The 25,564-nt window shown below is 42.6% G+C and overlaps 1 protein-coding gene across 2 annotated transcripts in view; it reads left to right on the top strand.

Moving 5' to 3' along the window:
- Window positions 1–6,897: 6,897 nt before the first annotated feature.
- The window catches only part of LOC147629360 (ankyrin repeat domain-containing protein 2A-like), a 35,112-nt gene continuing 16,445 nt past the window's right edge, over window positions 6,898–25,564 (top strand). The window contains exons 1-7 of one of the 2 annotated variants that reach the window (XM_086812598.1): window positions 6,898–7,064; window positions 19,434–19,579; window positions 19,678–19,887; window positions 20,050–20,198; window positions 20,878–21,046; window positions 21,158–21,250; window positions 21,918–22,087. In XM_086812598.1, coding sequence (XP_086668724.1) covers window positions 7,046–7,064; window positions 19,434–19,579; window positions 19,678–19,887; window positions 20,050–20,198; window positions 20,878–21,046; window positions 21,158–21,250; window positions 21,918–22,049 — 918 coding nt within the window. In that variant the 5' untranslated portion in view covers window positions 6,898–7,045 and the 3' untranslated portion in view covers window positions 22,050–22,087. Of the gene's footprint in view, window positions 7,065–19,433; window positions 19,580–19,677; window positions 19,888–20,049; window positions 20,199–20,877; window positions 21,047–21,157; window positions 21,251–21,917; window positions 22,088–25,564 lie in introns of those variants that run through there. The other variant, XM_086812597.1, reaches the window with a different exon arrangement.

The raw sequence follows: 25,564 nt of genomic DNA, 5'->3' as shown, positions 1-25,564 counted from the left end.
TAACTCTCATTTTTCCACATTATCCCTCATCAATCCACATTGCTTATTCCACATTCCAGTTATATGTGTACTCATCCCATCACATCATTTTCCATCTCATCACTTTAGATTCCTTCACATCACATATCATATATTCACATCCATACATATATCCACATCCACATCCATGCATCTACATCGACATCCTCATTTACATCCATACATCCACATTCACACTCACATCTACATGCATACATCCATACATACACATCCATACACTATTTCCTCATTCCCATTCATATAACCCCATATGCCTTCTCATCTATTCTTTTTCATCACATCCATTCTCACCCTATCACAACCCATATTCATCTTATCTCATCACATACACTTCTTATCTCATCCCATACACATCTTATCACATCTTAACTCTTCTTTTCACATCCTAACCCATCTCTTATGCATACCTCTATGCATGAAATTCAATTATGCTAAAAGTAACTCTTTTATAATAAAATATTCATCTCTTATGCATACCTCTATGCATGAATTTCAATTATGCTAAAAGTAACTCTTTTAATAAAATATTCATCTCTTATGCATACCTCTATGCATGAATTTCAATTATGCTAAAAGTAACTCTTTTATAATAAAAGATCCATCTCTTATGCATACCTCTGCATGAATTTCAATTATGCTAAAAGTAACTCTTTTATAATAAAATATCCATCTCTTATGCATACCTCTATGCATGAATTTCAATTATGCTAAAAGTAACTCTTTTATAATAAAATATCCATCTCTTATGCATACCTCTATGCATGAATTTCAATTATGCTAAAAGTAACTCTTTTATAATAAAATATCCATCTCTTATGCATACCTCTATGCATGAATTTCAATTATGCTAAAAGTAACTCTTTTATAATAAAATATTCATCTCTTATGCATACCTCTATGCATGAAAATCAATTATGCATAATATAAAAATCAATTTCTCTAGGATTACAATGCATATCTTTCAATTAATCTAGGATGATAATTCCTAGAATATGGTAGGAAATCCTCTTTTCATGCTTTGAATGAAATTATTTTATGTGTAATGTTTTATAAAATTTTGCCATAGCTCCGCTACTATAACTAATAAATCTCAATTATTTTAAAAGATAGGTTATCTTTAAGGAAATGATTAGAATGATCCCTAATTGGATCATTAACCCTTAATGGATTAAATCAAAATTATCATAAACTAAAAGCATAGATTAAAAAAACTCTTAATTTATTCTCAAGCATAGATTAATCTTGGATTAAGAAAAAGCTTTATGAAAAGCTTCATTTGGATTGAGAATGGGTCATGAGTATGACCATTTCTTAAGTGAGAGAGAGAAAAAACCATTAGAATTAAACATAAATGAAAATTTATGTAATTCGTTACTATCATTAATTAATTAACTTCAATAGCATTTCAAAAACCATACCAATTAAGCTTCTCAAGCTTGAGAGGGGTTGAGAAGAGAGAAACATTGAGAAATTATAGAAAAGATCAAAATTCACCATACTTACCTTACAATTTGCTTGATTCTTTGTTCACGGTAGAGGCCCCCAACCAATCAATTGGTTTAGTATGTTGATGGAGCCACCAATGGGGATTGAAGAAAGAGAGAAGTGTCAAAAACTAGTGAATTATTAAAGAATTCACAGTTCTTGGCTTAGGTGGAGTAGAGTAACAAAGCATAAGACACTATATTTTTTTCGACAAGTGAAGGCTTCTATTTATAGGAAAAATTGAGCTCCTAACCAAACAAACTGATTCTAGAATTTTCCAAGTCAGTTAGGTCACTTTTTGACCATTTTTAGGTCAGTTAAGCTAACTTTTTGGAACTAGACTTGAATGAGAAGAGAGGAGAGATGAAATATCTCAATTTTTATGAGTTTAAAACTCATTCAAGCATGTGAAATATGCACCTCCTTTAAAGAACTCCCCTTCCTTACATATGTGTCAAAATGGAATCATTATACCCAAAATATCTCATATTTTTAATATTGCTCATAGTTTTTTACTAATAAACCTTGTACATTTTCAACTCTTCATCTTATGTGAAATATGCACATCCTTTAAAGAACTCCCCTTCCTTACATATGTGTCAAAATGGAATCATTATACCCAAAATATCTCATATTTTTAATATTGCTCATAGTTTTTTACTAATAAACCTTGTACATTTTCAACTCTTCATCTTATGTGAGCATTTACTCATTTTTGGATACCCAAAATATCTCATATTTTTAATATTGCTCATAGTTTTTTACTAATAAACCTTGTACATTTTTAACTCTTCATCTTATGTAAGCATTTACTCATTTTTGGGTATCTTCTTTTACAATTTGGATTTATCTCCTTCCTACACATGGATTGATGCTATTGGCCCATAGGAACCTTAATTGGACCATAATCCAAAAATTTCTGAAAATCTAGACCCTTAGACTAAGGTCCATTATACCCATTTCCAATTAATTCCAATTGCACATTGGAAAATTCTTTTTGAATTTCTGTTTTAGGGGAACTTATTTTAATAAGATGAGTTATTTTTCTATCCAAAAATATTCATAATCTGAATATTCTCTCTCTAGAATAATTTTCTCTCTCTAGGCTAAAACAATTAGAAACAAGGTCTTTATATTTCTGAAGAGGGATTGATTACAGGGGAAGATACTAGACATCAAAAAGGGGTTGGGGGAGGAATCTTACAGATTCAACGATATTGAATACAGCCACTATCTTTAAGCATTTGGTCATTAAGGCTGGACAGATGGAAGTGGAGACCGAGGAATCACTACTACTACGTAGTGAAAAATACACGGTGACTATGGGAAAGGATCCATCATGCCCCTATGGATTTTCAAATTAGGGTTGGGGCAGGTAAATCATACTATGCATACAAGTACCTATATTTTGTATATTTGCATACCTTTGGGTTAGATGAGTACCATTACATGTTTATTCATCAACCATTAGTGCATATACAAGCACCTATATTTTGTATATTTGTGTATTTTTGAGTTAGATGCGAACCATAACATGTTTATACATCAATCCACTCTACAAAAGGAGGACTTAATCAGAATGTTTAGCATTAGACGAATAATCTAAAAAGGAGCTCTTTTAGTTGGTATATAAGTTGAATGATAATATTAATGAGAAGACTATTTTTAGAATGTTTGCTTTGGAAAATTTGCATGAGAATGTGTACATAGCGTTGAACTCACACACACACACACACACATATATTATAATATGATATTGCCAATATATATAATGTCCTAGATGTCTTGTTACCTTCTATGAAGGTTTATATACTTTTCACTTTTTTATATCTTTCTAGGACAATCGACATGGTTGTTGTAATGCAATGCTTCAAATGGAAATAATAAAATAAATTTATTTTTCTATCGATGTCAATATTGTTATTTTATATATAATTGATGTCATATCACTATCAACTTTCTCTATGAAGGTTTATATACTTTTTCGCTTTTTAATATCTTTCTAGGATAAGTGACATGGTTTTATTGCAATCGCTCAAATAAAAATGATAAACTTTTTTTTTGGGTTAATGTCAATGATTGGAAATGATAAATACATTTTTTTTTGTTAATGTCAATGGTGAATATCATCATTTTATATATTAACACTTTTTTAATGTTGATGTCAACATCAACATTTTATATATTATCAATGGTTGGAATATCTTGGTACATTTATTTAAGTATAGAATTTGTCTATGCAATTACTATTCCTAAATATAGTATTTATTTACACAATTAATTTTGCTATTTTAGCAATTATCCTTGCTAATCAATCTGTGCTTTTAGTATATTCTATATATATATATATGAACCCCTAGCTCTTACTTTCACCCTCACTCCCATCTTTCATTGTCTCCGTCTCTCTCACTATCATTCTCTTCCTCACTATCATACTCTCCCTCTACCTTACCCTCATTCTCTCCCTCATCTCACCCTTATTCTCTCCCTTCCTCATTCTCCCTCTTTCCTTTCCTCTCTCTCTCTCTCTCTCTCCATTATTCTCTACCTCACCCACCCTCATTATCACCCTCTCCATCTTTCTTTATTTTTCTTTGACTCTCATTATCCTTACCCTCACTCATCATGTCTTCATCAAATGCCCGGAACTTTACTAATTATCCTTACCCTCCACCCTCATTCTCACCCTCTTCCTCTTTCTCTAATTTTCTTTAACTCTCATTATCCTTACCCTCACTCATCAAATTCCCTGAACTCAGCTTATTATCCTTACCCTCACTCATCATATCTTCATCACAAATGCCCCGAACTCTACTCTCAAGGATACCCTCGAAGCTGTGTTCAAGGATTTGTACAAGAAGTCGGATAGAGATCTCAAAATTATAATAGAGGCCTTTAATTTTTGGGATAAGCTTTTAGCAGATGAGCTCATTGACTCAGGAGATCTATATGTGTAGAACATGAAGATTAGAGCCACCATCGGTACTTGACTTGGCAGAGTTACGGTTACATTGGTAAAGAAAAGGAGGAGCCCCTCTATGAGGAGCTAAAGAATAGAGTAGCCCCTCTATGAGGAGCTAAAGAATAGAGCAGCCCTTAAAAGCACTTAGGTTGAGGAACCCTGAGAATCCTCTGCTGATATGCCGTTAACTAGCTTGCATGTAGTTGTGTAGTTATGCAGCTATGCCATGTTGTTTTTAGGAAACACTATTTCGTAATAACTTTTTTGGAATAAAATAAACTTTTACCTATAACTGTGAATGTTATTTACCTTGTCAATTTTACATTGTTTATTGTTTTTAGGAAATAGTATGCAAGGCTGATGTAATATCTTTTATAAAATTCTTTTATCTATAATTGTCTATGTTATTAGCCTTGTTACTTTTACATTATTTATTGTTTTTAGAAAACAATATGTAAGGATGATATAATATCTTTTCTAAAATAAAATTATTAACTACGTATGATTGTATATATTATTCACCTTGTCAATTGTACATTGTTCATTGTTTTTTAGAAAGTGAAATCTTTAATTTTAAGTTTCATGAATCCATAATGACATGTAAGTGCATGCACTGATATGCAAAAGTGTACAAAGAATAAGAAGGACATGTAATGAAAAGGCATGCAATCACATGCAAGGGCATGTAATCATGTGAAAAGGCCTGGAATCACTTGCATAGGCATGCAATGACATGTAACACTATGTTGCAAAGAGTATTAAAGAGCATGAAAGCACATGCAAAGATATGCAACGCTATACAAGTACACGCAAAGAGTATTAAAGGACATGCAATGCTATGCAAGCACATGAAAGATACATAAAGGATAGAAATGGTCATGCAAGGACATAAAAGCGCATCCAAGGGATAATAAAGGGTAAGTAATACCATGCAATGTAATACAATGACATGCACATGAAATAACATACAAGTGTAATGCAATGCAATGACATACACATGCAATGACATGCAAAGAACAGTAAAGGGCAAGAAATGTCATGTAAATGAAAAAAAGAAGAAGCAAAGGAATGCAAAGAGTATTGAAAGGCATACGATCACATGTAGAGGCATACAATAACATGCAGAGATGAGGTAAGAGAGGCAGAGAGGGAGGGCGAGAGAGAAAGAGATAAGAGAGAAAATAAGATGAGGTGAGAGAGAGACAAAGGGAGAAAGGGAGGGAGGCAGGGTAAGAGATGAGGTGAGAGCGAGAGAGGGTAGGTGAGAGAGATAGTGACATGCCAGTACATGCAAAGGAATAAGCAAAGAGAGAGAGAGAGAGAGAGAGAGAGAGAGAGAGAGAGAACGACATGCCAGCACATGCAAAGGAATAATAAAAGCAAACAAATTAAGAGAGAGAGAGTAGACAAGTGGAGAGAGAGAGAGAGAGAGAGAGAGAGAGAGAGAGAGAGAGAGAGAGAGAGAGAGATACACAAGGAGAGGGAGGAAGAGAGAGACACCCTTGACAAGGCAGGGAGGAGAGAGACAAGGATAAGACGAGGTAAGAGAGACAGAGAGGGAGTGAGGGATAGAGAGAGAGAGAGAGAGATAAGAGAGAGAGAGAGAGAGAGTAAGATGAGGTGAGAGAGAGAGAGAGGGAGAAAGGGAGGGAGAGGTAGGGTGGGAGATGAGGTGAGAGAGAGAGAGAGAGAGAGAGAGAGAGAGAGAGAATGACATGCCACAACTGATGCAAAGGAATAATAAAACCAAACATAGTAAGTGAGGAAGAGAGAGAGAGAGAGAGAGAGAGAGAGAGCTGAGGTAAGAGAGAGAGATAGAGAGAGATGAGGTGACCGAGGGGAGAGAGAAAGATGCGATGAGAGCAAATAACAAATCATGCCTACAACGTGCTTTCTACAAAGGCAAGCAAACGATTAACAGATTCTCACTCAAACATAACTAGAATGCCTTGACTTTTGCAAAGTTTTAGGATAGAATATGGCAGTATATATCTTCTCTTTTTTTTTTTGAACACCATTGGTTCCTCCTCTTATGGAGGCTCTCACGCATTAATGTACAATTGAAAATATTCTCTCTCTCACGAATCTCCAATCACTTAAAAAGAATGTGTGTGTGTGTGTGGGGGGGGGCATGGGGGGGAGCAACGAGTGACATGGTCGACCCACTTGCCCTGAACCCATGTGGATGCCTTCTCAAATGTTTGATCCATGGTGGTTTAAATGATTTCCAAATCCATATCTAATGGATTGTGCATCAAATTCATGCCATGCTCTATCTAGATTAGGAAAAAGGAAGGAAGCTGCTTTTGAGGCCTCTTCTAGAAAAGTTATTCCACTTCATTGTAAAGGGTAATAAGATGAAGAAGAAGAAATAAGGTGGTGGAGGAATGATGGCTATTATAAAAGGTTAAAGAAAAAGAGAGTATCTGTTGATGAGTTGGCGCAAGTCCAAGTGTCACTCATCCGAAGGAAAACACACACACACACACACACACACACACAAAGCAGTTTTTGCTCGGCTCTGTTGTTGCTGCTGCTGCTTGAAGAGCCCGAGGCACTATGGCTTCCAACCATTCTGGTGAGAGACCAATCCCATCGTACATTGTGTTTTCTTTGTATGCTTGTACGTATTTTTGGGAGAGATTGTTCGGATCTACCGTGCATTTATGAAAGGTACACCGATCGCCCATTGCAGGCCCCTGAAGCTTAGGGGTCGCAATGTTATGTAGCTTCTCTCCTAGACCTGGCCTCAGTAGACATGGTCCTGACCCTTGATGCATGTGTCCCCTCTCGCTTACCTTTCTCAGTAGACATGATGCTGCATGCATCTGAACCTTGATGCATGTGACATCCCCCTCTCGCTTATCTGTAGATCCGAAAACAGAGCAACACTCGGAGTGTTGCATTCGACTCTCCACTTGGCCTCTCCGTAGACATGGCATTTGCATGAGGCTTGATGCATATGACATCCCCTCTTGCTTTTTACTTAGATAGGATGCCCGAACGTTGCTCTCGGCGGAAGAGGAAGCCAGGGTTTTGCACTCAACACTCCACTGGCAGCTTCCAAATTTTGACCACTTCCATTTTTATATCTTTGAATCTGGAACAGCAGGAACTGTACCATAATGGGAAATTTGTTGCTGTTCTTGCTGCTTCAAGGAGATTTTGAGTATCTGCAATGGCTGTGGCTGCTTTCTCCACCCGAGGAACCTCAGGCAAGCTTTTCCCAAGATTCGGCTCACAACACTAAATCTGAGAGAAACTTTGCAAACAACTGTTTGAACTGAAATGACCTGAACTAAGTGGAATGGTTGACAGAATATCTCGCAGCTATGTCATCCAATTGACAGCTCAACTGTGATGTAGCCACTTGATGACTGGTGCATAGATGCAATACTCAAAATGATGTCAGGTGTTTGTAAAGGTGCCACTATAAACATGCGCATATCTGTCCAACCATGCTTCTTGAGCTCTACATTCTCTACCTCTGAGTCTATATAACAAATACTGCCTAAGAAAGCACATATTAAATAGTAAACTTGGTAGTGTAACTGGGAGCTTGGCTTTCTTGAATACTTCTGGAGCTGTAAAATCTTCTGTACTGCTTGGTTTGTAGAGCACTATTATTGTCAGGGATGAGGTCGCCAGAACCTGTCTTCTGATGTTTGGGATAAAATTGCCAGTTGAAAATTCTGCCTCAGAATTTGGGTCGCCATGTTTCTGATCCAGAATTTCTTTCAGCATCCTTTCCCTTATTCTTGACTCCAACACATGTTTCTGATCCGTAATTTCCTTTCCCTTATTCTTGACTCCAACACATGTCCAAAGAATTTGGTTTTCTCCTTCCTTTCGAATTCACCTTGTCAAGGGAAATTTTTCCAGCTGAACTGAATCACATTGAGCAACAATGGTGTTGACAGTTCCATCCAATTCTGATCCAGAATTGCCTCCCAGCATTCTTTCCCTTATTCTTGACTCCAACACGTGTCTAAAGCTTTTCATTGTCTCCTTCATTTTGAATCCACCTTCTGTCAAGGATATTCTTCCCAGCTGAAGGAATCACATGGAGCAATAATGTTGTTGACAGTCCCATCTGTGTCATTCCCATTCGTGGGTACTTGCTGTCTGCTGTGTAACTTAAGTGGTACACGTCTTGAAGGGGCACAATTCTTTTTGGAATTACCTGAAGTGGCATTCCATCTATTCTTGTGATAGAAAGATGGAGTCAAGAAGCTCTCTTTTTTTGTGGGCTTTTTACTTGCTAATTTTTTGCTTTTAGTGAGGGGTTGTCTTGGATGAAAAATATTCTCTCTTCTGAGAAGTTGGCTCATATCTCTGCGCAAGAACCAGGGCTATATTGAATCTCCAGGCTCCAAACCATCCTCACAACACTAGATTTCCAACACTAGATGGCTTTCGTGTAATGTCTGTAGCTATTGAACTCTGTGAGCAACTGTTCAGCCATCTTGGTGGGGCACTCCTCGCCAGCTATCACTACTGCTAGCCAGAATGAATCGTTCCAATAGGATGACCTGGACCAACCCATCATCCAAGACATCTTGGAAGCTCTTCATTATCAACACAAAACGCGCCCCCCCCCCCCCCCCCCCCGCCCTCCTTTCCCTTGTTACGTCCTGAGGGCTAGGGCAGGGAACACATGGACTTGTGGGGACCTGGTGGGTTCACATGTAGGCTAAGGGCACTAGCAAGAGAGGTCTAGATTGGCCATGGGATTGGAAATAATAGCCACAGGCTAATGATAATAACTAGGGATTAATAATGGCTAAAAGCTTATAAATAAAGCAAAAAAGCTTTATAAATAAAAGAAAGGCAACTTATAGCAAGGTTATTACTATATAAGTGACTTGGGGTCACTTATTAGACACAAGAGATCAAGGAGGCACTCAGTAGGTAGCCTGGGGCTACCAAGGAAACGTGCAAGATTTTGTGGCCATGGAGTTGTCAGCGGGGGTGGCTACGGCTTGGTGGTATGGGATGCCAGGTTGGGGTCATCAATGACTAGCAGGCTCGCGCCAATTTGCACCTCACGCTAAGGGGTGGTTCGGGGTACCGAACCTATGGTTGGGTGGTGAGTTGCTAGCCACAATCTATCACGATCACACAACATGTTCGACGTTTAGGTCTATGGAAACCTCGCTATGGTTTCTTAGGTATGTCTTCTACCTTGATCCACACTGGTTCTATGTTAGATAATCCTTGGGCACGGTCGTGTAAAGACCTTACATTGGTGACAGAGCCCGGATCTGACAAAGCATGAACCCGAGGCATAAAGGATGCATTGGATCATACCCTCGTGCAGGTGTGCAAGGAAAGCACGCAGAAGGATGGAGATTTATGCCGATGGCTATCATCTGGGTGGAAAAGAATAGATTGGTGATATATGCCCGTGACATGGTTCTAGCTAAAGGGAGATCCTAGGTGAGAAACGCTGGAGAACACTTTGCTGAATGCTCTGTTGAATGCGATGCTGGACTGAATGCGATGAAGGACTGGAACGCAGATGTCAGATGCCCCTTCATCCACTAAAACGCTGATGATCTGATAGGTGACGATGCGCTTCTATTTATATGCGGGTACTGATGCAGGTCGGCCAGTTTGCTGCAGTCGGCCAGCTCTGAATATGCTCACGACTGCCATAAAATACTATAAATGCCATAAATGCTATAAAGGCTGGTCGGCTGACTTGAATGCTGTCGGCTGCCTCCACAAGCCCCAATGCTTTTGTCTAGATGGTTAATATGATGCTACAATGCTGAATCCAACTCATACCATGTGGTACATGCTGAAAACATTCATTTAAATGTCCATAAAATGCCTGATGATGTTTATGATGCTAAAATGATGCCATGTCACTGTACACCTGAATGGTGTGCACGTGACAGGCAGATCAAAAGAGTGCCTGGGAGAAGTATCTTCCAATTGTAGAGTTTGCCTACAATAACACAGTACATGCCTCCATGGGAAAGGCCCCGTTTGAGATTATTTATGACAGAGTGATCTTGCCACCCATCCTGTGCACGAAGGATGAGATTTTTGCAGCTGATGAGTATGTGCGTGACTTGGATGTAGCCTTTGCTCAAGTGCGCACAACCATTGCAAGGACACCAGACAAGCATAAGAGGGCTGCCGACAAGCATAGAAGGGACATACATGCAAGTCAAGGAAGGTGATTGGGTATTGCTGAAATTTGAGAAAGCTAGGCTTCGGAAGAGGCCAGGACGAGAGAGATCATATCCCAAGCTTTCTACTCGATATTATGGACCCGTCAAATTGATTGACAAGATCAATGAAGTGTCTTATAGGCTTGCTTTACCCAGTCATTGGAAGATTTACAATGCTTTTCATGTGAGTCTTTTGCGAAAGTATGTGGGGCCAGATCCGAAAGAGCCTGTCTCACAGAAGATCCGCGTGAGATTGATGAGCTTGAGGAGATCCTCCAGCCAGAGCAGATTGTATTTCACAAGGAGAGAAAGCTACCACATGGAAAGCTTTCCAGGAGATACCTTGTGAAGTTTAAAAATTATTTCCCCATTGATGCAAAGTGGGTAGATGAAGATTATTTTACTGATTATCGGCAGCTTTTGCATGTATATCTTGAGGCTTTTTAGTTGAGGTCAACTGTTTAGAAGCCAGGGGGGATATCACCATTTGGTCCATCTCCATTTCTAGAGCCACTTCTATGGGACTGTCACTCCATAGAGCGGCCAGATTTGTACCATGTTCACATGTGGCCAAGCCAGTGCCTCATGTGAAAGGGTCAGTCATCTTGTGTCACATGGACAGGAACCAGTTTTATGCCACCCGTGTGTGACCAGTATGGTGCCATATAGATGGGAGCTTATTTGCGGCCACCCGCGTATTATCAGGATTGCGTCTTACCCATGGGATTGTCACTCCATGGTAGGACTGATATTTATGTCGAGCTTTGTCTATGGGATTGTCACTCCATAGAAAGCCTCATGCCAGGATTTGTGTTTTTGCCTATGGGACTGTCACTCCATAGGAAGACCAGGACTTTACATTTCTATCATGCGAGTTTTGTGCCTGACAAGAAATTCTTGTACAAGTTTCATGAAAGGGAGATTTCATCCATTACATGTGTACATGCATTCATGTTTGCATGCATAAACTTGTTTTCGCATGATTTGTTTTTGTGTATTTTTTTTTGCTATGACATGCCAGTACACTGGACGGGGACGCTCCTAGTGTACCGTGGGTGTGCTGTCATGCTGAAGAGTTGGTGTGCCGTATGAACAGGTAGTAAGTATTACCCTTTTTGGCCTTTTCAAATGTAAAATCCATAAAGTAATGTAAACCTTAATGTTTATAAGGTTGGGTGTTCACACATATTTAAAATATTGGCTGGAAACTTAATGCTGCAAATACACAAATATAGCAAAGAGTTGAACTAATCTATTGTATATTTTGCAAAACATGAATATGTACAATGACTCAGATCCTGACTCGTATTATGCTAGCGTTGAGCTACATGCACAAACAAAAGGCTACTGATGTCCCAATACTTCCACATGGCGGAGACCTGCACATTGAGTCTTCTTTTTCTGACCCAAGACTCACCTCCTTTCTGCTCCTTGATTTGGACTTTGATTTAGTCTGACCCTGGCCCATCCTTAAATAGGTGCAATCGGCCAATCTAGGGTCCCTGTAGTTGGCACTTCCAACTGGTCAACTGCCTCCACACTTGGGCGCCTAGACCTCGCTCTTCTGGGTGGATTCCTCGGTACGTGACTTGTTTCAATCCTGCCCCTAAACTTGCACCTTAGCCTGTAAGATTGAGATATATGTCCATGTGGCACTCACCTATGTGATTCACATGACAAGTAACCTTAGTATAGGTTTTAATAAGTCTAGCATGGGGCATAAAATGAAGGCATAGCATGAGGCCAAGTGGACATGATGAGGTTAGCCATGTGGGGCAGTGGAGACACATGGAAAATGGGGGGTAATTTGATGTGCTGGGATAGCAACCAAGCTATGCTAGACTTGTGCTTACAAGAAATAGCACAAGAGAACTGGCTGGATGGATGCCTGATGGATATTAGCTTCAAATCAGGAATAATCGAAGCAAAACATTGAATGATGCCATCCCATATGCCAAGATTTCATATGAGACCATGGCGAAGAAACAACCAAAGAAACCCCAACAACCCTCATTGACAAACTAGGTAGGATCCCAACATTAAAAGAAAAAAAGGCATGGGAAGACTTTACAGACTCCTGCAGAGACACCAGAGTCAATCACAGACTTTGGAAGACCCCAGTTCGAAGAAATCAAAGAAAGCGGAGCAGACTCTTCAGTACATGAAGGAGGGTTGGTGCTTCACTTGTGGTCCGCAAGGGCACATGAGGACGAATTGCCTGCAGTCAAAGTCAAAGGGAGCCCATGTAACCGAGGCTAAAGGTAAAATTACTTCCGTACATACTATTGTTTTTAGATCATAGTTCTTACAAGGGTTGTAGCTTTAATATGAATGTTTTCAGCAATATAGACCTAATGAGCATGTATTAGTCATATGTGGGAAAAACTGTACACATTCTTTGTGACCCTAGGAGTGCTCACAACTTCATGAATGTTGATCCCTGAATATAAAATTAAGTGGCAAGATAGGGCGGTCAAGGACTCAACTTGGGAGTCGGCAACTAGTTTGAATAAGCGCTTTTCTAATTTCATTTAAGAGTAAATATTTCAAGAGGGGAAGTATGCTATGCACCTAGATACTAATCTACGAATTATAGACATAATCCAGTGGGGTTAGGGGCACCGAGATTAGGGATTAGTAGGCAGATACTTGGCTAGGGTTCCTAGATTGATAAAACAAGCTTAATGCCTTTTATAGCAAGTTAGCTATTTATGGCATAGTTATCACTATATAAGTGAGAGCTTAGGTTATTATGAGACACCATTGTGCAGATGCACCATTGAAGGTCTGGCTTGGACCAAGAGAGCAAACATGCTCCCACCATTTTGGGTATCTCGAAAATTCATGTGTGTGGATGGGCTTTGGATGCCCAAAAGATCAAGAATGTACAAGCTTTGGAAATGGGGGATTATCTAGCATAGAGGACCAAGTGTTCGTAGCATGGTCCAGGCACTCGAGGCGGTTTCTTGGACACAGAAATGGGCTTTGGAGCTCAAGTGTCAAGTGGAAAGTATGCATGGTGAACTCTCAAGGATTTGGGAGAGATCGAGCAAATGAAACAGGTTTCTACATGGTGCTTACATGTATTTCTCATGTGGTGGGACACAAAGAGATCATCTCCTAAATTTTAGGGAAAGTTGCTATTTTTGGCAATCTCCGATGGAATTTCCATCCGTGTCATTACCTTTGGAATTCGGCAGAGATCGAGGATTGCCAAAGTGCCATTGTGAAATTAGCTATCATCTGGGATATTTTTAGAGCTGAAGATTGTGGAATTTTTGGACTTTGGATTTGGGACGTGTGGCAGATAAGAGGATAAAAGTGAGACGAGTGTCCTCACACTTGTCAATTCAACTCTACACACAGCATTGTAGCATTTTCTTGCTTATTTGAATATGAGAGAGTTATCTCTTGGGCGAGTTTGAGCTTCAAGCAAGTTTTTGGAGGCTGAAAACTCTAATTTTTCAGTATTTCTCTTCATATCTAAGCCCACCATAGGCATATCCAACTTGGGGAAGATGATTTTCACTACTCTACACCATCTTGCACACCCTGGATGGCTGAATTTCAGCAAAACAGTCCTAAAGCTTGCTGAAATTTCTGGTTTTATGCGATATACAGGCTGTTTTTCAGGTTTTGGCGATGCAACATACAGGCTATTATACTGGATGAGCCACATGGGCTGGTCTATAGGTTTATGCGCTCATGGATGAGCCACATGTGCTGGTCTACAGGTTTATGAGCTCATGAATGAGCCACATGGGTTGGTTTAGAGGTTTATGTGATTGTGAAAGAGTTATATGGGTTGTCATATAAGTTTATGCACGTATGAAGAGCCATGTGGGCTGTTATACATGTTTGTGCGTCTATGGAAGGACATGCTGGATAGCCATATTGGATGCAGGACAGGTTTATGGTTGTATATGGATAATTTGGCATCTCCCATGGGGAGAGTAAGGCCCTCAAATCTTATACATGTTATATTTCTCCTTGGATAATGAAATACTACAAGGGGGGGATCGGCCCATTCCGGCCTCTATGTAGTGTTATATGTGCAACTTTTAATTTCAACTTTGTGGATTGTTTACTGGCTATGATTAAGTCTTGAATTGTTTAATTGTGCTCATGGTCAAGCAATGCACACCCACTACCGCGCTTCCCGGATGAGTTACAATTTTTTTTTTTCGCGAGATGAAGATCCTTCTATTAGTTAATGAAAAAGTAGCCACAAAGGGCTAGATACAACCACGAAGGGCTAAAAAAACTGAACTCGCCTCTTTTAAGGGCAAAAAGCAAATGATTGAAAGGAGAGGAGACACTTCTCCTCCGACTGACCGCTCTGTGAGGAGAAGGCTATCTCATACAGGGGGAGAAGGGGGGGGACAACCACACAAGTGGTCTGTAATGCCAAATGGGGTCTCCTCCTCTATCTGTGAGGAAAGGGCCAAGCCTCCAAAGCCTCAAGAAAGCTTCCTGCCGATTCTGCATGCAGTCAGAACTTCCCCCACTGACCGCTGAGGGTGTGAATGATATTGAGCCATATGTTCCTTATGGTCTCAGCCGGTGGAGTGTGGGTACCCTTGATGGCCTTGCTGCATCTAGCACGCCAAATGTGCCAGGTTGCTATGCTATTGCAAATCTCCCATCTTTGGCATGAGCCTGGCCACTAGTCACCTATAGGTGGAGCTATTACTGGTACTGCTGCAATACGATGGTGAGAGACCTGAAGGGCTAGCGCTCCCCCATCCTCCTTATAAGCCCTGACCACTCTGGCCTTTGTGGCCCAAGCGATTGTGCCCCATGTAATGATCCAGGTCGATGCCTTGTCCATAGCGAAGATGCGGAGAATCCGCTGCCAAATCTGCTGAGCCTTCGGGCAATCCCAAAGGCAATGTCTCTGAGACTCTCCCAAAGGCAATGTCTCTGAGACTCCTGAGGGTGGCCGCACTGTGGGCAAGCTGCTGGCCGACCTCCAACTGCCAACCAAGTACCGACCGCCAAACTTCTGTGTGCCATCAACCAAAGGGTGATGTTTCTAGGACAAAAGCTGTCCCAAAGCCTCTTCCAGAAATCTGAAAGGAAGCGTTGTGATAGGCCCTGAGACTGCCGGTGTGTTGCTACTGCCGGTGTGCCATCTATCATAGGCATCTGGATCCTGCGGCCTAGCTGCGTTGTATATGCAAAGAAGGGGACATCCAAAGTCTCCTCCCGATCTGCGGGATCATGCCAAGTCCACTCTCTCGGGTCCCACTGAAGACGAGTAAGAGGTTGGCACTCCCATATCTATAGCCGCCATAATCTCTCCCTGGCCACTTTGGTCGGTGCTGGATCTATGCGCCATTCCTGTGCCCGAAAACCTATCACCCTCACCCTCTGCAAGGTGCAGCCACTGAAATCCTCCAAGGGTAGCTCAGATCTCTCTAGTCTGCCATGGGATCCAATAGAAAAAGTGAGCAGACGACTGTCCTCATCTGCTTTGTGGACCGCCACAAGGATGTCATGTTTGGTAAACACGCCTGGCCACATTGGGGGGTCGGGTCTAGAATAGGGGTGAGCCACTCCTAAGGGATAGTTGAGTCAATGTCCATGCTAAGCCTGTCTCTACCTCGGGGCCAATAGGAAACCCTTCCAGGGCTCACCACCGAGAAGGAGTCATCTAACAATCCGTCTTGGCCTCGATGGGCTGACCTCCAAGCTCCATCCTAGCCAAAGGCTAGAAATGGGTGAGAATGTCAATGATGCGAAGATCGTGGAGGTGGTGGGAGAGCTCGATTGCCTGTCCCATGATGGCAGCTTCCACTGACTCGGGATCCCACTCTATCCCCGGGGCTGCACTGAAGGGGAAAGAGAAGAGAAGATCTCGCTTCGTTATCCGGCGTAGACCGCCTGGAGTGGCGAACAACCACACATATCCGAATAGGGGCTATTGTCTCTTCAATCATGTCAGTCCCTTCCGTCGGCAGACATGGGAAGAAACTGTAGTCCATAGGCTGTCCCAAGATCTTGGGGGCCCCACCTGGGGAATTTGGGGGGAGAGCACTCACCGGGGAGGCGGCAATGGTCATCTCAACTGGCTCAAAAAATCAATGAATCAAGTGATGGACGGAACCCGCCGATTGCCTCCACTCCGGGTCAGGGGTTGGGGGGCGATGAGAGTGCTCTAGAGAGGCAGATTGGGGGGGGGGGGGGGGTGGGGGTGGGGGGGGGGTGGGGGGGCTCGGATGATGAGGGTGGGGCAAGGTGAACTGCTGCGAGAAGAGTTGGTGTCGAGGATGGGAGAAAGGGGGAGTGGGGTTCGGGGTGGCGGCGAGGGAGGGCAGAGGGGCGGAGAGGCCGGGGAAGGGTGCTGCTTTGAGAGATCCATTGGAGAGGAAGGCTGTGGGGAGGGGCCCGCAGGGGGCTCAGAGAGGCCGCCCTCTCAGAACACTAGGGGTTTGGGGGGGGGGGGGGACGAGGGATCGGTTGCCATACTGGTGGGGCCGGAGGGGCCCGCTCCGAGACTGGAGAGGGTGCATCTCCAACGGGAAAATGCTGAGGTAAATGCTCATAACAGTTCTCTGACAGAATCGAATCCTCCTGAGCTATGCTAGCCTGGCGCACGCGGCGGCAGAGCTCAGCTCTAGTGGTCGTCTAGCGAGGCCTGGGCGCGGGCCAACCGTCCGCCACTCGCTGGCAACTGGGTAGTCTGTAGGTGGGGCGTGGTGCTCTGCTGCCTGAGGGCCTACCTCTCTCCCTTCCTCGTGGTGAGGATTAGCACGAGAAACGGGGGGAGGAACCACCGGAGGCGGTCTCCTGGACTGCCGCTGAGGGCAAGCTCTGGCTAAATGACCCATCTGCCTGCAAATGAAGCATTGACCTGGAAGGCTTGAATACTCCACGCGGTGTTGAATGGGTTCGCCCCTAAGGCTAGAAATAGATATACAATGCGGCACAGACTCCAGTGAGGCTACACATATGCGGAGGGATGGAATCCCGTAGGTGCTGTACAATGGTGAGAAGCAGTAGCAGCTGCTAATGATCTCAATTGAATGCTTAAAAATGAGATGAATTGGGGGAAAGGGAGCTAGCCCTTATATATTCCCCAGGATGCTGGTCGGCTAGCTGTAGCAGGCTGACAGCATGGCAGTAGCATAAAATGCCTAAAAATACCAAAAAATGGTAGAAAAATGCTGAATAATCTTTGCTAAGATATGCCAATGCAGGGCCTCATAAATGGCCAATACAAGCATGAAAAAAGGTGATGTAGACCCTCTGGAGATGATATAATCCAACACCTCCTCTTCAGCGCCAGAGGGGCGGTCCAATACCAGCACGCTGAAGTAACACCTCCATGGTAGCTCTCGGAAGTGGTTTAGTGAAGAGATCAGCCACATTGTCCTTGGTAGAACAGTAGGCTAGTCGAAGAAGGCCCAACTCGATCCAGTCGCGTACAAAATGATAATGCACTTCAATATGCTTGGATCGTCCCCGTATCACAGGATTCTATGCTAGAGCAATAGCACTCTGAGAATCTGAGAAAATAGTAACCGGGGAAGTGTCGGCATAGCCCAAATGCTTCAAAATCTCATGAATCCAAAGTGCCTCAGTAGAGGAGAGAAGGTAGGATTTATACTCTGCCTCGGTGGAAGAAGCAAAAACAGTCCTTTGCTTTTGAGACTTCCAAGAAACCAATCCAGATTCAAGCATGAAGCAATATCCAGATGTAGACCTCTGAGTATCAATACAGCCTGCCCAATCAGAATCTGTGAAGCCAACCAAATCATCACCACAAGAGTAGGTGATGCCATAATCTGAAGTACCTCGAAGATAACAAAGAACTCTCAAAGCTGCCTGCCAATGAGACCTTCGAGCGACTGATGAGAACTGGCTGAGGACACTGATAGCGTAGGAGATGTCTGGACCGGTGTTTTCAAGGTAAAGCAATGAGTCCCCTCTCAAAGTGTAGAGAGAAAGAGGAAGGACAGCAGCAAAACAGTCCAAGATCCACCGGGAACCTCCTACCAAAAGGGTAGGGACTCGTGGAGGAAGAAGACTGTAGAGCCACTTGTCTGGCAGCACCACGTGCAAGAAACGTACCACCAACAGATGCTGTCGAAGAAAACGCAGCCAAAACACTTCAAAACCTGCCTCTGAAGAGCAAAACATAGCCTTTGGGGCTGGCTGACAGGAACCAAAAGAGGGCTGGACCAGAAACGCAGCAAGGTACTGAAACACAGCTACTGTATGGGACTGATTTGCTGCCGGAGAAGTGATGGAAGCAAAGCGCACAGCCAAGTGGGCAGATTTGCAGAGTTTGGAGCAGCCTGGACCTAATCGTATGATACCATGAAGGAGATAGCACATGCGGAAGCATAAACAGTAAACATATGAGAGAGTGCAAAGGAGATTGAGAGAGTTGGACAAGATCACCTTTTATAACAGCAGTAAAGCTTTACAATGGCAATGGCCAGCAACTGACTGTTGAACTATGTGCAAGGGAAAATGGATGAAAGAGTGAATAATGGGGAACTCCTTATATAGTGCAGGAGGGAACTGGCCGACTGCCTCTAGGGCTGGCTGACTGGCCCTGGACAAATAAATAGGAGAAAAATCCAGTAAAATCCCATATAAATAGTAAAGCTCCAAAAACATTGAGATGCACAATTCTAACAGCTTTGATAGATCATTTTTGGCTCCCCTAGACTGATTGGCCTAAGCTGGCCTTCATAACTTTGTTGTCATTATATGATTAACTCTATTTTTTTCTGTCAATGCTTTACCTGCAGAGAGCAAGGGGTCAGCTGTAGAAAAGGAAGAAGAATCAGGTGGTACTGCAAGTCCCAACACAAAGGCTGCTAGTGGAATTGCATCTCAAGATGACCTTGGTGCACGAAATCCTTTTGATTTTTCAACAATGCCAAGTCTTTTGGATGTAAGTACTTATTGCCCTTAAAACAGAGGCTTGGTTTAGAAAGATCATCATGTTATTTACTAAGAGATTAATTGCACGTGTGACTACGTGTATTTTAGGATCCAGCTGTCAGGACTTTGGCAGAGCAGATAGCAAATGATCCTGCTTTCAGCAGTATGGCAAAGCAACTCCAGCGCGGTGTGGACAATGGCAGTCAAGAGAGTCTTCCTCAGCTGGACACACAAGAATATTTTGATGCCATGAAACTTATTATGCAGAATCCACAGTTCAAGACTATGGCTGAAAGGCTAGGCAATGCTCTGATACAGGTGCACCTGCTTCGGTGCTTTTGTGCGTATTTCCTGTTGACATGGCTTCGATATGCATGGTTTTAAGAGGGTCAATGTAAGCAAGCCAATGTACATGGATTTGATACACATGGTTTTTAGAGGGTCAACATAAGCAAGCCATTTGTGTTGCTTTATCATCAGGACTCAGACATGTTCAACATGCTACAAAATGTGGCAAACCCGGCTCATAAAGACCAGCTTGATTTGAGAATGGCTCAAATCCGTGACGACCCCACCTTAAAGACAATACTGGATACAATTGAAAGTGGAGGTCCTTCAGCAATGGTCAAGTAAGCTGTAAAACAAATGTTTACTTTATATCTAAAGATCATTCTTCCAAAGGGAATCTGGGACATCTCTTTTCATTCCCAGTACATCACTTTCTTGTTTTTATTTCTGCAAAGTGTGAGAAACAGGCATTTCACTGGGAATCTTTGGCTGCCCAACCTGAGTCTATGACCACGTGCACATTTGGGTCCTCCCAGCCCTAACGTCCTCATTCAGTGAAAGATGAGGGATATGTGAGTGCATCCATGCTATTTATGACAGAGAATTGTACTCGCTAGCCTATGTGGGACTACTTTCTATCCCGTAACTGCCAGTGGTGTCTTGTGCACTAGCTTTGGCCTGCATGCACAACACATTCCCCTAAGCCAGCGCAAGGGGGACGGCAATAGTGTTGCAGCAGGAGAATCCTGAGGACTTTTTTCCTGGTTGGGATCAATGGGCATGCGTGCTGGGATCTGATTCCAGCCTTGCCCAACCTGCCCATCTATGACCGCTTTTGCTGGTTGGCGGCTGACCAGCCATGATGTCCACATGGAAATATTTGTTCATGGGAACATGTTGAATACACCTACTTTGTCTCCTAGACATTTGTTGTCTTTATGTGTTGGGTCAGCTATGCATGTACATAGTTGGAAGTCTGGTAAACCATGAGCATTTCCCTCATTTGGAAGTGATTCACAGGTACTGGAATGATCCTGTTGCGTTAAGCAAACTTGGCCAAGCTATGGGTGTTGGAGCTGCTGGTGTTTTCCCACTTTCAACAGGTCATGAAGCAGCTGCTGGAGTAGAGGATCATGAGCAAGAAGATGATTCGAGTGTTCATTATTTTGCTAGTGTTGGCAAGCTGGAGGTAATGTCATGCTGAAGGATTTTGTTTTAATGATTTGAAGGACAGAATTTTTTTTTACAAAAATGGGGCAAAGATTGACATTGTGCTAACAGCAAACATTGCACTCAACAGGATTTAAAAGCTCTTCTCTTAGATGGTGCCAACAAGGACGAGAAAGATTCTGAAGGTCGCACGGCATTACATTTTGCTTGTGGATATGGAGAGGTTAGTATCATCATCTTTGACTTTCTAGACCAAGCAACTGGTTAAAAATCAATGCAGGATTGATGGTTTTCCCCTCTCTGGAGTGTCATGCCAAGTATCATCTCTCCTCTTAGTTTATAATATATATCAGCCTCACTATATGTTGTTAGGAATCACAATGACTACTTTGCCCACACCTGCCTGTTCATTGAGTCCACATGCTTTTTTAAATAGTATTGAGCTCTTAGTGTTTCCAAGTGCCTAATGTGAGGTTGAGACAGTTTCCGCAGCAAGACCAACCACTAAACAAGTGGATAAAAGCTCTTTTTAATCAGGTCTCTTGAGTCCACACGTGTTTCTCTCCATGGTGCAATGTGAGGTTGAAAGTCCATCAATGCAATAACAGCAAGACAAACTCCCAAACAAGCACCCATAACTCTCGTTTTCCCTCCGCATTGCACATATCTTTTACACACATTTTCTCTCCCAAACAAGCACCCATAACTCTCGTTTTCTCTCCCCAGTGCACATATCTTTTACACACATTTTCTCTCTACACATTTTCAAAAGAAAAAATTGATTCCTTTATTGATAATTTTGCATTAACATATTGGGAATAATTAGGAGGGATCTTACAATCTGTGTGTGTTGCTACCTTTGTCTTTTTGCATTTACATATTGGGAATAGCTAGGAGGGATCTTCCAATCTATGTGTGTTGCTACCGTGGTCTCCACTTCAACAATTGGTACCAAAGGGGGTTATCTTGGCCCTCACTCCTCAGCAGCACCTCGAGTTGCTCTTTTGATTGTCTCAAATTGAGCTATCCTCTTAGGTGGAGAAGGTATACCCTATAGTGCACTACATTAACAAATTTTTTGCGTATTTTGACCCGTTTTGGGTGCGTTTTGGGGCTCGTCTGCATGCTGTACCACTACTCCGATTACAAAACTTTTTTTTTTCGTGAAATGGTGTTTTATATTATATGTAAAAATGTACATCAGCCACATGGCTCTTAGGTGGAGAAGGTATACCCTATAGTGCACTACATTAACAAATTTTTTGCGTATTTTGACCCGTTTTGGGTGCGTTTTGGGGCTCGTCTGCATGCTGTACCACTACTCCGATTACAAAACTTTTTTTTTTCGTGAAATGGTGTTTTATATTATATGTAAAAATGTACATCAGCCACATGGCTCACAAAGGGGGTTATCTTGGCCCTCACTCCTCAGCAGCACCTCGAGTTGCTCTTTTGATTGTCTCAAATTGAGCTATCCTCTTAGGTGGAGAAGGTATACCCTATAGTGCACTACATTAACAAATTTTTTGCGTATTTTGACCCGTTTTGGGTGCGTTTTGGGGCTCGTCTGCATGCTGTACCACTACTCCGATTACAAAACTTTTTTTTTTCGTGAAATGGTGTTTTATATTATATGTAAAAATGTACATCAGCCACTGATGAGACGAAACAGTAGACCTCTCTACTGCCTCCCAAACGCGAGAGACAAAAGACCAAATCTGACGGGCCACTGGACAACTCATGAACAGATGCATAACTGTTTCAGTGCATGTCGTACAGAAGAAGCAAGAGGCCAATGTAATTTTACGACGGCTGAGCTGATCCCATGTAGGTAACCCTCCCACCAACATCCTCCAAATGAAAACCTTACCTTGGTAAGGGAGTTTAGATTGCCAACCACGCATAAGAGTTTTTTGCCACCATGATTTAGACTTGTGCAATCCCCACACCTTATTGGCCTTGGCTGAAACCCAATCTTTCTCTGATACGAGCTTATGATAGACCTGGTTAGCTGAAAGTGATATCAAGTCACCAGATTTACATAGTGCCCAATCAAGCCAAGGCTGATCTGCAGATGGCCGAGGCAATGGAGTAAAAGGCTCAACTACATGCATGATGTCAACCCATAGTGCCTGAAATGTCCGAGGAACCCTAAAGTGCTGCCGAATACGACGAAACGAATATGGCCTATCACGACCAGGTATCACAGCATCTCGGATTCTAACCAAGCCTAACCTGACCATGCAGTTGAGTCGTATGCGTGAAGCATCTCTATCTGGCCAAACAATGACACGCGACTCCACAAATGTTTCAAACTGCAAAGAGTTCAAAAGTAGTCTTTCATGACCAGGATCCCACCGAGCCAATAGTAGAACTTCATGCCAAGAAAGGAGAATATGCGATAAAATGTGAGATGAGCGAATACGGACAGGATGAGCCGCATTCACAATGTCCCACCATGAAGCTTGCACACGTGTCCGTCCATGTGACAATCCCTCCAACTCAATCAAGTCACGAGCCATGAATACCCAAGGCTGCTCCTGCAAATACATATCCTGAAAAAGGGCCCACCTGCGCGCCACCATATGCAAGCGGACATCCAGTAAAGCAGCCCCACCCATTCTTTTGTGCGTCGTAATGTGATTCCAAGCTATCCATGTTTGACCCATAATATTTCCTTGCCTCTTCCACAGCATAAACCGAATGGGAGCAACCAAACGGAGAAGAGATTTGTGTGTCCAAGGTAGCAAAGGCAAAAAATAGAAAATCATGCTAAGCATAATAACCTGAGCTACCTTAACCCTCACGTGCATAGGCCACCCTTGAGCTTTCCAATACACAAATTTATCTGAGATCTGAGCAGAAATCCAAGCAAGAAGCGCTTGGGAGTCCACATCCGCACCCACTGGATACCCAAGATGACAAACAATGTCTCCTGTATGCACCACACGGCCTTGCCACCCTAATGCCTCAAGATCAAATTCTGTGCATACAATGAGGGCTGATTTTGTTGAATTTATTTTCAGCCCAGAAGCCAATGCAAAGTTATTCCAAGCTTCCATTGCTCGATCTATATTGGCTTTTTCGGCCCTGAGAAACATAAAAGTGTCATCCGCAAGGGCTTAAGCAACCAATTGCTTGCCATGAGGGAGATGCAAACCAACCACTTCACCATGCGATGCCATAGCATCTAGGCGAGATAACATAGGATGAGTGGCAATGGCAAAGAAAAGAGGGCTAAGAGGACAGCCCTGCCGGAGAGAACGGGTGAGGGAAATACCATCCGAAAGTCCTCCATTGAGCATAATCCGCGTGATAGAGCCAGAGCCTTGCACCAAATTAGCCATTTTGGGACCAAAGCCCATGGCTGCCATTAACTGAGAAAGGAAAGACCAGCTGACATGATCAAAAGCTTTTTCAAGATTCAGCCGCACCATCACAATCTCTTGCTTCTTTGCCTTGGCATAATCCACTCCAATTTGAACATTAAGAATATTATGCAAAATATTCCTGCCATGCACAAATCCATATTGATATGGATGAATAAGAGTAGGAAGCACCTTTTGCAAGCGATTGGCAAAAATCTTTGTAAATATTTTTTACATAATACCCATAAGTGAGATCGGGCCCATTGAGCCAAAGAAGTAGGCGAAGGGACTTCGGGCAACAAACGAAGTATGCCCAACTTCCAATCGGCAAGCATATATCCCTCATCCCAAACCCTTTGACAAATAAGCGTCAAAGGCTCTGCAAGCTGATCAGCATATTTTCGGAAAAACTCGTTTGTCAAACCATCCCAACCAGGGCTCTTTCCCATGGGAAGTTTGGAGAGAACAACTTCCACTTTCCCTTGAGTAACAGGAGCATCAAGCTGAACTGCCACATCAGGGTCAACTTGATATCGTACTTCAGCAAACAATGACTCTCTTGTAGCCAAGACAGCCGGCGAGACATCCTCTCGAGGGGCAAGCAAATCTTCATAAAACCTGATGCAATGCTAAATAACCTCAGAAGGTTGAGTAACAAGGTTGCCTTGGGCATCCATCAGCCTAACAATATTCTCACGCATATGTTTTTGATACAACATATCATAGAAGCGATGAGATTGACAGTTAGCATCCCGCAAAGCATCAAGACGTGCAAGTAGTTTAAAGCGAGCATATTGTGCTTCCTGCACCCTAGATAGCTCCTTTTTCAGCCATTCTATGGCATCCACAACTTCAGCATCCATAGAGTCAATAAACATGAACGTCTGCAAGCCCTTTAAAAGCGACTCAAGAAGAGCCACATGCTGTTTTTGTATAGAGGCATTAGCAAGACCATAATGCCGCGCTAATTTCCGAGTGTTGGTAAGGAACACTGGCCAAGCATGATAATCAGCCATGGACACTCTTGTGGAGAAATGTCGTATCAACTGACGCATATAAACATCAAAAGCTTCATGCTCCAAAAAAGTGTGATTTAAGCACAAAGGCAAGCGTCCCAACAAGCCTTTATATGCATCCACAGGATGATAGACCATTTCAAACACAAGCGG

The sequence above is a fragment of the Cibotium barometz genome, chromosome 18 (genome assembly GCF_041138505.1).
Source record: "Cibotium barometz isolate CiBa-2024 chromosome 18, ASM4113850v1, whole genome shotgun sequence".
NCBI lineage: Eukaryota > Viridiplantae > Streptophyta > Polypodiopsida > Cyatheales > Cibotiaceae > Cibotium > Cibotium barometz.
The sequence above is the reverse complement of the archived record's forward strand: the minus strand, read 5'-3'. Positions and strand labels throughout refer to the sequence as shown.